The sequence below is a fragment of the Brachionichthys hirsutus genome, chromosome 14, assembly GCF_040956055.1.
Source record: "Brachionichthys hirsutus isolate HB-005 chromosome 14, CSIRO-AGI_Bhir_v1, whole genome shotgun sequence".
NCBI lineage: Eukaryota > Metazoa > Chordata > Actinopteri > Lophiiformes > Brachionichthyidae > Brachionichthys > Brachionichthys hirsutus.
This window is the reverse complement of record NC_090910.1, coordinates 1,326,899-1,338,831: the sequence shown is the minus strand read 5'-3', so window position 1 is coordinate 1,338,831 and position 11,933 is coordinate 1,326,899. Positions and strand designations below refer to the sequence as shown.

The following is an 11,933-nucleotide window of genomic DNA, read 5'->3' as shown; positions in this document are numbered from 1 at the left end:
GCTACAAGCTAACGTCAGCTCAGCTGCGCTCAGAACAAGAGTGGTTCAGTGAGTCGCTCACCCCCTCCCCGCAGCACAACGAGTCATGAACCGCTAACCCCCTCCCCGCAGCACAACGAGTCATGAACCGCTAACCCCCTCCCCGCAGCACAACGAGTCATGAACCGCTAACCCCCTCCCTGCAGCACAACGAGTCACTGAACCGGAAACACTCACGTACGAAATGAATCGCTGAGCCAAAACGCGCATCCGAGTCACTGAACCGCTAACCCCCTCCCTGCAGCACATACGAGTCACTGAACCGGACTCAAGTATGAGTCACTGAGTCCGGACTCGCTAACCCCCTTTCAGCGGCAGCAGCCACTCGCCTCGAGCCTGGGGGGGCCCTTCCTCACCGGAGCCGAGGGGCTGCTGCCCCGCACGTTCTGTTTGTCTCACAAGGATTAATAAGAAACTAAATCGATATTCATTCAGTTAGTCCACTGATTATTCTGAAGATAAACTTTAGTGTCCGGACTTAACAGAAACTATTTAATGCCGCCTTTTTATTACAGTATATAATTAAAATTAAAAAAATATATTTTTGGAATATTGGCGGAAACATAATAAATAAAAATAAAGATGTACAACTTTTTTATATATTGCTTTTGCACAAGTGTATTGTATACTATTTTAGTCTAATGCTGCACTGTTTGAACACATTTTTTGCTGTTGTATTTATATTTAATTTATGCAGAGAACAAAAAAATATTTTTTTCCCTTTCAGAACTCCTGATCTTTACCTCTTTTCCCTCAATGACATTTATTATTTCCCTGTTTCAATCAGCCATTTTAGCAGCATAAATTGGTAGCAGGTGAAACTTGTATTCACAGTATATTTCTATGTACCTTCTGGGTAACTGACTCAGTGACTCAAATGACTCAAATGAATCGATTCACTTGAGTGAGCGATTCATTCAAACCCGATTCAGTAAAAAGAATCATAGTTCCCATCACTAGTGGAAACTGTGCAGCGCCAACTGCATCAGTTTGACTTCAGCGTGTCATTACACTGGAGCTCAATCAGCTCTATTTGAAGGTTGGTGCGTTTTCCACATCAACTGCAAAGGAGTTGCAGATAGCTCACCTGCACAGTTCTCCTCCCGCATCTTTTCCCGAATCCTGCCTACCAGTCCATTATTTTTACCGCTCATCGCTGGCTTCACCATCTGTGCTTAATCCCACGAGTTTATTCCACGGCAGCTTTAGTTCAGCTACACATTTGCAAACTTCCTCAAAGGCTTGCTTCTTCTCTGGGCACACTTGGTCACAAACTTTCTTCATGCACTTTTTTATAAATTCCCCTTCATCAAAGATATGATATTGCGATTTCTTTTGCCACAATATAAATACAGCAGCCTCACTGGCTTTTTTGAACATATTCTGTTGTGAAACCAAACCTTTTTTCATCTCCCCTACTTTCTGGCTCCTTTGAGTCATGTCCAGGTCCTTGTACTTGTCCTGGAGTTTTGTTTATAGTGTCGTCTAATGTTGTACTCCTTAGTTACAGACACGTTGGCTACACAAATAAGACAAACGGGTCTCTCTTTTACATATGTAAACAGATATTCTGCCTCCCACCTGTCCAGAAAAGTTCTGTTTTATGCCTTTCTTATTCTTCGGAAGGAGTAACACGGTGACAATTGTAGTATGAGGTCGCGGCGTGGTCTGGGAGAGAGGCACGGGGAGGATTGGTGAGTGGGGGCTTTCCTGCCAAAGCACTGATCGTTACTGACGCAGAGTAGACTAGAGGGCATGTCTGGGTCCTGTCCTGATTGACGCGCCAAAACAAGAGCAGAGCATTATGGGATTTGTAGTATTAGCGGTGAATGTGCTGTTCTGTACCGGCGGGCCAGCTCTAATATTAGTGAAACCTGCCCAGTTTGCTTTCCGGAAGTTCCATCTCTTGATAATAATCTCCTCCCTTGCACAGGCTGGACCAAAGATGCAATGGTGATGAGTGACGGTCGGTGGTGTGACCGGGGAAACATGTCCAGTATGCGTCTTACAGGGAGAGACTGGTTGTTGTGCCATTTTGCGAATGCCAGGTCTGGGTTGGTGTTCCATCGTGCAAAGTAGAACGTGTGTGGCTCCTTTGGGTCATATAGGAGTGCAGCATCAGCAGTGGAGGCCCAGTCTACCAGGAAGTCACCATCAGCATTGGAGCTGCTGTAACCCCTGTCTGGGTGGTGGCTATTGAAGTCGCCAGCATACACGGCAGGGGCTGGGACATCTGGCAGGGACGTTGGGACCAATCTGCTGTGTGGTGGTTTGTAGATGTTGACGATGGTAGTGTCTTGCACTTTGGTGTTAATCCATTCTATCTCTGCACCCTCTGGAGACTGTCCGGCAGCCGACCACGGCATATCTCTGCGCACAAATGTGGCCATGCCATGATGTTTAGTGGCAATGTGGCCAGCCAGGGTGTAGCCAGGGACCCTCAGGATGTTCTTGTTTTCCTGGTGGGTCTCCTGCAGGGTGATCACTGTCACGTTGTTTTTTTGGGCCCATTGCTCAAGGATGTCAATCTTGGCAATGGTGAGGCCTTCGACATTAAGCTGGAGAAGCGCTAGTGCTGGAGCTGTGGACGGTGGGCGTTGCAAAGACATTTGTTTCACTTAAAGAGCATGCAACCTTGCAACTACTCTTTAGCTACTTGCGGAGGAGGCCACGTGGAGGCTGTCTTCTTTTCCTCCAAGCTGACTGGAAGGTCAACAACCCCGGCACAGTGCCCCATTACTGCAAACTCCATTGCGTCGCTCCTGCTGAGTAACAGCCGCTTCCCAAACGCAGACAAGGACTTCACTCGAACAACATCAGCGAGAGTCCATGAACTGCACAGGGCCCCAGGGTGTGATGCCAACCTATCAGTTAACTTCTCAATGCAAGAAGCCGAACAAGCCATAAAACATCTTAAGACTGGTAAGGCACCAGGGATAGATGACATCCACCCAGAGTATGTGAAACACCAAGGCAAGAAGGTAACCGACTGGCTCTGTTCCTTCCTCTCTGCATGCCTCCAACACCTCAAGATGCCGAAAATCTGGCGCCGTGCCAAGGTGATCGCTCTGCCGAAGCCCAACAAGCCAAGTGATGACCCGTAGGGATACCGGCCAATCTCCCTGCTGTGTGTACCCTTCAAACTGCTTGAACGCCTCATCCTGGCTCGCCTCACCCCAGTGATCGACCCACAGCTCCCTAAAGAACAAGCTGGATTTCGAAGTGGCATGTCGACAACGGATCAGGTGACCCTTTTGTGTGATGACATAGAGGACAGCTTCTAGGCAGGTAAGAAGGCAGGTGCTGTCTTTTTGGACCTCACAGCTGCCTATGACACTGTTTGGCTGCGCGGGATACATATGAAGCTTCTGAAAACCATCCCGGACAAGCACATGGTGAGCTTCATTATGGAGATGCTGAGCAACCGCAGCTTTAAGCTCCACACCAGCAGCGGTCAAAGCAGTAGTGTAAGAAGACTTAGGAACGGTGTCCCACAGGGTTCCGTGCTGGCACCGATGCTATTTAACATCTACGTCCATGACCTACCTCTACCAACATCAAGAAAGTACGGCTATGGCAATCCTGCTCAGCAAACCCTCGTGGGAAGCAGTAGAGGAAGGCCTTACAGAGGATATGGACATCTTATCCTCTTATCTGAAGGACTGGCGACTCAAGCTCAGTGTCGAGAAGACTGTTGCAACAATGTACCACCTCTACAACAGGGAAGCAACACGCAAAATCAACATCATCGCTGACAATGCACAGCTACAGGCCCAGTCCTGCCCGACATACCTTGGCGTGAAGCTCGACAGAACACTGTCCTTTAAACCAGCGGTCCCCAACCTTTTTCCTGCCACGGACCGGTTTCATGCCGTGAAATTTTTTTGCGGACCGGGTGGGGGGTATACCGGTAATTACATTTAAAAAGAGGAATATAATCTTAACAATAAACTTTATATTATGCACTTGCAATAACTATTAAATAAATAATTAATAGTTACACAATATCTACTCACCATAAATTGTGGACCCAATAATTACTTCTGTCCTTCATGGTTTTCATTCCAGGGTTCTTGTTTTTTAATCCGGGTTCTGGTCTCAATGTGCCGAAGCAGGTTTGAACCCTTCATTGCTTGTTAACGGAGCGAATCAGCTGTTAATACCCGTGTTTTAAGTCTTAGTCCTGGTTTCTCTTCTTGTAGGTCGTCGGCGCCTCTTCTTCCTCCTCTTCTTCCTCCTCAGTAGGACTTTTCTCCTTAGCAAAGAAGCGCTCCAAAGACTTTTGTTCCTTTTTATTAATTTTCGCGAGTTCACGGCTGTTTTTTTTTAGCAACGTATCAAGACGCGATTGTTACGTTGGAGAAAATCCGGTCGTTTTCCAAAATAAAACACCTTTTAGAAGCTAATAATCGATACAACGGAAATTTTATACATTAGTTGTGCTTTCTTTGCGGCCCGGTAACAAATGCCTCACGGACCGGTACCGGGCCGCGGCCCGGTGGTTGGGGACCCCTGCTTTAAACAACATCTGGACTGTGTTAAAGGAAAGACCACTGCCCGTGCAGCACTGATACGACGTTTAGCCGGAACCACTTGGGGAGCCTCCACAAAGACGCTGCGTATCTCCACCGAGGCCTTGGTCCTGCCTGCTGCTGAGTACTGTGCCCCAGTCTGGAGCCGTAGCCCTCATGTCCATAAACTGGATGCTGCACTCAACAGCGCACTACGGACTGTCTCCGGATGCCTACGTGCCACTCCAACCAACCAACTGCCAGTCCTTGCTGGAATCGCCCCAGCAGAGATCAGGCGAGAGGCATCCATACTAGCTATCGCTCGGAAGGCACATCTGAGCGAATCCCACCTTTTCCACAAGGTTGTCATGGAGACACCACATCACACCCGCCTCAAGTCCCATTACCCTTTTGCCACACAGGCCCAGGAACTGCTCCGCACGACACCAGCTGACATACCAAAGGAATCCTTGGTGAAGGCCAGATGGAGGGACCAGTGGAAGATGGCAGTACCATCCAGGCTCCACCGCTACATCAAGGATCCAACAGATGTCCCTGGCCAGGACCTGCCCCGCAAGGAGTGGAATACCCTCAACCGGCTGCGGACAGGAGTTGGACGCTTTGGTGCAACAATGCAGAAGTGGGGTCTTGCAGACAGTGCCCGCTGCGAATGTGGGGATACATCACAGACTGTAGACCACGTGCTGACCAGCTGCCCCATATACCGCCCACCAAATGGTGATCAGGGCTTAATTGACCTGGACGATGACACACTGGACTGGCTTGCTGCAACAGAGCTGAAGATCTAAGGGCATACGACAGAAGAAGAAGCTCTAATATTAATTTTATATTGCCTCGCGGGCCAAGTATAATTACACTGCGGGCCAAATTTGGCCCGCAGGCCAGAGTTTGACTCCCATGGTGTATAGGGAGGAGAGCCAGGGGGAAAGTACACAGCCCTGGGGGGATCCGGTGCTGATAGTCCGAGTGTCCGAGACCGTAGTCCCGAGCCGCACATGCTGCCTCCGGTCCGTCAGGAAGTCCATGATCCACCTGCAGAGAGAGTCGGACACGTCGAGCTGGAGCAGCTTGTTCTGGACAAATTATAATGTCCGAGCATTCAAAATTACCGCTATGGTCATTCTAGTAGTTGCAGAATTCTGGTAGACCGAGTTTTAATGCATCAGCACAACACTGTTAGGACTCTTTGAAGATTTAAAAAGATCAACCAACTGTATTTTCCGCACTATAAGGCGCACCTAAAAGCCTCTAATTTTCTCAAAACTTGACCCTGCGCCTTATAGTGAGGTGCGCCTTTTATATGGTTAATACGGTAATGGCAGCCACCATAGTTTTGTGTGTGTGTGTTGGGATCGGGAGCTCAGTGTGTCTGTGTCAGTCTGAGGTGTGTGCCCCTTCCCCGAGAGTGAGTGAGTGAGTGAGAGAGAAGCACGCAGGCGACAGAGAGAGGGAGGAGAGATAGAGTTACAGGAAAGTGAAACTTAAGTCTGGAAGGACCAGAGCTAATAGCTGAGCAACCAGCCGGCTGGCTCGGTATGTGGATTGGTGAGCAAGGCAGAGAAATCTACAAGATGTTGACCTGGGCCGACGGTGAAAAGGAGGATCCTTCTAAGGACAAGTTTGCAAGCGAACTGCGTGGGAACGGTGGATGACCGAATGACAGAGAGACATACGCCACAATCTGCCAATGGATTGATGCCTGGGCTGATATATCGATATCAACCGTGGTCCGAGCTTTCACGAAGGCAGGAATTGCCACTGAACGGACAATGGCGACTTTGACGAGACGGGACTGGGCACGTTGGATGCCGTCGCCCAGCTGTTCTACGCGGACACTGATGAGGAATAAACTGACAAAGCGAGCTTTACATGTTTCTTTCACGTGTTTACAACTGAACAATGCTGGGATTTATTGTGAATATGGACATTAACGTTTGAACAACGGTGAGTTATTGTTATATTGTTACCTGCATGGGGGGGAATAAAACAGCATGTAGCATGTAGCTTTGAACTGTGTCTAATGGACTTGGAAAGGCGGCGCAAATACCAGTAAGAGCTACCGGTACTGTATTGTGAATGCACTTGTTTTGGGGGTAAACAAAGTTGTCAGAATGTTGGTTTATATTTTATTAATAAAGTTTGACTGACTAAATTATCTGACTGTTTTTTTGACATTCCCTTTAGCGCGGCTCCACTTAGTGGATGCATAACCCAACTCCAGCCACTACAGTAGTTTCTATTCCATGCACCTGATATGTGGGCAAAGTCCTAAAATAGGTCACTAATTGAAGGTGCGCCTTATAATGCGGAAAATACGGTACTGCTGGATTGTTGCTGCTGAAAACACATTTGTCAAGTCGGAAATGACTTTCAGAATACTGTACTCCTTCCTGGTTAAAAACAAGGACCGGACCGGTTTTTTGTGGTGGTCCAAGTGGGCTATTGATGGTATACAACGGCTACTTCTATTAACAACATTAGTATTAATTTTTTATTTTCTTTTGCTCATTTCTCTCCCATCCTTGCATGAGGACAATACTCCTCAAATAGTTGTTTCAGAATCGACTTTATTGTCATTGACAGCACAGTACAAGTACAGTACCACAACAAAATTACGTTCGATGAGTGAGCATCGGACCGCTGCAATCTCTCTCGCCGTCAACAACTCTCTTCATCAAGTAGTTACAGGAAGCAGGTACAAGCACATTTAGTACATATGAAATACACATAGATAGGGATGACACTGATGCACGGACATTTTTCAATGGTGATAAGGATCCAGGCCAGTCCTGGGAAGTTGGAGCCTGTGGGGGCGGTCCAGAGGGTGAAGGAAGATTTCAAGAATTGGGATAGCCAGAGAGATGAAGGTAGAGAACTGCACTAGGAGATGTGCAAGGCGAAGAGAGAGGAGGTGAAGGAAAAGGAAGGATAACTGACCATGGAACAGTCACTGGTATCTAGTGGACCTCGTCAGGTCATAATTTAAGGATAGATCAGGTCATCAGGAACCAAATGTGTGTGAGCGTTATTTGCTTTACAGGGAATAATTAGCATGGCATATATGGGCGAGGACTTCAAAAGCCTTTCAATTTGGTCAAACTCCACCTTTTAATTCTTTCTTGCCTTCACAAAAAATGTGGCTGCTGCATCATTCTCCTCCTCTGATCTGTACTTTGGCCGTTGGAACACCTCCAGCCTGATCAGGGAGCAGCCGCTCTCCTTCACAGCACTGCAGAGCTGAGCTTCGGTCAGCGTCACCACCGGAATCTTCAACCCAGGAGCTGCAAAGTAGTACGTCTCTCCCAGGTTGCCTATCAGCAGGAGGTGACCTCCGGGCCGCAGGAGGCTCACGATGCGGATCAGCGCTCTGTTGAAGGCAACCAGGTCAGGACTGGCGCTCTCCAGACAGTAGTAGGAGGTAACGCAGTTGGCCACGGCTAAAGGAAGGGCATCGGGTCCCAGAGGATGAGGACGGTGCACGTCAATGGGGAGGATGTCCGTCACAACCTGACGTAGTTTGGCCGCCTTGTCTGTCCATTCTGAAGGCCTGGTAGGACAAGAATACAGAGACAATCGTTAAAATAACATTGAAAAAACATTCAAGTATCTATTGATACAGTATTAATCCAGCCAGATCCAGAACCCTCTAGAACCGATCGGCAAAACTATAAAATCAATTGTACTGTAACTCAAATATGGAGCCGGGGGGAGGTCCGGCTGCTTTCTGCTGAACTGGCTGGAAGTGATTTTGGATTCATGCTGGAAAGTTTTGACATTGGAGCTACGCCTCTGGAGAGAGCGTCTGTCCCCCGGAGAGTCTGATCTTACCGCCGTCCCTCCAGCTTGCAGACGTACTGCAGGAAGGGCGTCCAGTTCATTTTGCTGCCTCCTTCATTTCACTGAATATAAGAACATTCTGGAAGCTCCGCTGTGTATAAATGAGCTCTACAGCGCTCTAGATAGTATGCCAAACGGCAAAGCACGAGGCCCGGGCTACCTGGCTGAATTTATGAAGCATTTCCGGCCAGTAAACATACTACCCCTCCTTGAGCTACCACTTTATCGCGGTGGAGGGGTTTGAGTGTCCCAATGATCCTAGGAGCTCAGTTGTCGGGGGCTACATGCCCCTGGTAGGGTCACCAATGACAAACAAGTCCTAGGGGAGGGACCGGACAAAGGGTAGCACACATACCCCTTATGATGAGCAAAATACCGGGAGCCCCTCCTGGAGCCAGGCCTTGGGGTGGGGCCTTCACCCATGCGGCCTGGTCAGGCTTTTCATGCTCTATGGTTGTTCACCCATCCAACACTTCTGGGTCACAGTATCACAAAAACCTTCCTCCACCTGTGTGTTCTGCCCTTTGTAAGTTCAGCAACTGAGTAACATAGCTTAGAGCTCCCTCTTTTGGATACGTTGCGATAGTATTCTGCAGAACGGAGATCTATTATCCAAAATGGTTGCGCCCAGTGCCGATGTGTTCATGTGTTAACGAGAAAAGAACCCTCGGAAATGTTGTTGCTCTGGACAGGATTTGTCCGTGAGTATGCTAATAATAATAGTACAAGATTTGAGTTGCACTTGTTTGAGAGGAATTCATGTGTGCATTGTGTCTTTCAGTTGAGCTATGTGCATCATGTGATTCCAGTTAGCATGTAGCCTAGCTATTTATGTTAGCTAGCTTATGGATGTTTTTGTATTTTTCAGGTTTACGGCGGTCATAGAGGGCAATGGTTTGAGGCCATTCTACCAATAAACAGCACAAAGAAATAAAGACTGGTTATTTGGAGCGTCGTTATCTAGCTGCCGAGCCGGTGAAACTACTTCAGGGCGAGGACAGCACACTGTGCTTACTCGGCAATTTAACGGAAATCTATATTTCAAAGAAACACACCCAACACTCGCAGCCCTCGCCATCGCCAAGAAATCAATCCTTGTTAACTGCAAAAATAAACAGTCTTTAAACATCAACCACTGGTTGAACCTCCTCATAGAGCACATATCAATGGAGAAAATCTCTGCTTCCAGTTTTATTTTGAAATATATTACGGAAAGTCTCCTTTTATTAAATGATTCAATATAAATGAGGGAACTGGGGGACGTAATAACAGGGTACGGGGGTGTTCACTAGGTTTAGCATGGCCCGGCATGCGGGGCTTTGGCCGGCTGGGCCTGGGGATATGAATTGGTGGGCCTGCCGCTTGCTCCCTCCTCTCCTTCCCACGGTGTTAATCCCCCCCCCCCCCCCACACACACACGACTGGATAGGGGTCGGATTCATGCTTTGACATTGGAGCTACGCCTCTCTGGAGAGAGCGTCTGTACCCCGGAGAGTCTGATCTTACCGCCGTCCCTCCAGCTTGCAGATGTGCTGCAAGTAGGGCGTCCAGTTCATTTTGCTGCCTCCTTTGTCTTGGAGCCAGAGCCTCAACTCCCGTCTGTTTGGCTCCAGGAAATCTGTGAGGATCACCTTGTTGAAAACCTCACAGGCACTCATCACCTGGTACAGGGTCGGACCGGAGCCGACGTCCAGGAGCAGCTCGCCGCTCACATCACCTGGAAAGAAGACAGGAAACCACAACAACCAAGATGGGTCAGGATCGTGGTCACCAGCATTGAAGCCGAGTGGCCCGGCGTGAATCTGAATGACTTTTACACTCTGTGGGTGTCCACAAAGTCAGAGTGGGTTTCATCTTGACTGATATTTCCTGCAGTTACTATCCACACATTGTCTCATGCCATGATCCACGGCTGCTTCTCCTTACCTTCAGTGAAGGCTCTATGCAGCCGGGCAAGCTGCCACCGGGTAATGCCATCTTCTCTGTCCAAAAGAGTCTCCTCTGCAGAGTAGAACTTCTGCAGGTACAGCTCTGGATCAAACCTCTCATAGCAGGCTGCCATGGTCGCCACGCTGTTCTCCGTCGCTGCTCCTTCCATCTTGACACCTGTCCAGCTTTCAGGTGAACTGAGACTCCTTCGCCAGCCTTTTCTGCATCTGCCTTCGTGATCGGGTGTTTGCTCTGGGCTGCTTTCATGATCACATGTCATACAGATAATATTATACAAATGGGTTTCATGTATCTTCAAAGGGTGAGACGTTATGTCTGGAACCAAAGTACAACCGTCATCATCACCATAATTAACCTAATTGAGTTTACCTTCCCTTTAGGCTCTTGTTCAGCAGCACGCTAATAAATACTATCTGTTTAGTTTAAATATACTTTTTCCATAATTTATTTTTGCATTTCCTTTGATCACACGATTATGGTTTTCCTTCAGGTTCTCTAAAAACATCAACCAGTCAAACCGGTGACTCTGAACACCTTTAATGATGGATTTCTGGATAGGCTCCACCCCTATCAAACAAGTGAGACTCCAAATAGATTGGTGGTTTAACTCTGAAAAGAATTTAGCTGTGAACTGAAAAGGATTAAAGATTATATAATCAACTCACCCAGACCCAGTTAATTATAAGGGGAGGGGTCACTCAGAAACATGACATGATGAGACTGAGGTTACCAAAATAAAACAGGAGACAGAAGTAAAAAGTCATAAAACATGACCTCACGAGGCTTGATCAGATGTGACGTACTTAGAAATGTCACCGATTCTGTTTGTAACTTTTATGGACAGAATTTCTAGGTGCAGCCAGGGCATTGAGGGGGTTCGGTTTGGTGACCTCAGGATTGGGTCGCTGCTTTTTGCGGATGACGTGATCCTGTTGGCTTCATCAGGCCGTGCCCTCCAGCTCTCACTGGATCGGTTCGCAGCTGCATGTGAAGCGGCCGGGATGAGAATCAGCACCTCTAAATCCGAGGCCATGGTTCTCAGCCGGAAAAGGGTGGAGTTCACGAGTGAGGGAAGGATGGAGCGGGAGATGGACAAGCGGATCGGTGCAGCGTCTGCAGTAATGCGGATCTGCACAGATCCGTCATGGTGAAGAGAGAGCTGAGTCGAAAGGCGAAGCTCTCAATTTACCGGTCGATCTTCGTTCTCCTACCCTCACCTATGGTCACGAGCTTTGGGTAGTGACCGAAAGAACAAGATCGCGGGTACAAGCGGCTGAAATGAGCTTCCTCCGTAGGGGGGCGGGGCTCTCCCTTAGAGATAGGGTAAGAAGCTCAGTCATCAGGGAGGAGCTCGGAGTAGAGCCGCTGCTCCTCCGCGTTGAGAGGAGCCAGATGAGGTGCATCTATTCAGGATGCCTCCTGAACGCCTCCCTGGTGAGGTGTTCAGGGCACGTCCCACCGGGAGGAGACCACGGGGTAGACCCAGGACACGCTAGAGAGACTATGTCTCTCGGCTGGCCTGGGAACGCCTCGGGATCCCCCCTGAAGAGCTAGAGCAGGGGTCGGGAACCTATG

The 11,933-nt window shown here is 48.5% G+C and overlaps 1 protein-coding gene across 1 annotated transcript; it reads right to left on the bottom strand.

The window, feature by feature from the left end:
- Positions 1-7,679: 7,679 nt before the first annotated feature.
- Positions 7,680-10,506, bottom strand: LOC137904031 (phenylethanolamine N-methyltransferase-like). The gene is made up of 3 exons (XM_068748196.1): positions 10,335-10,506; positions 9,915-10,125; positions 7,680-8,118 (listed from the first exon to the last, which is right to left on the bottom strand). Exons 1-3 carry the CDS (start codon positions 10,504-10,506, stop codon positions 7,680-7,682), a joined length of 822 nt encoding a protein of 273 aa, XP_068604297.1.
- Between the last annotated feature and the right edge of the window lie 1,427 nt (positions 10,507-11,933).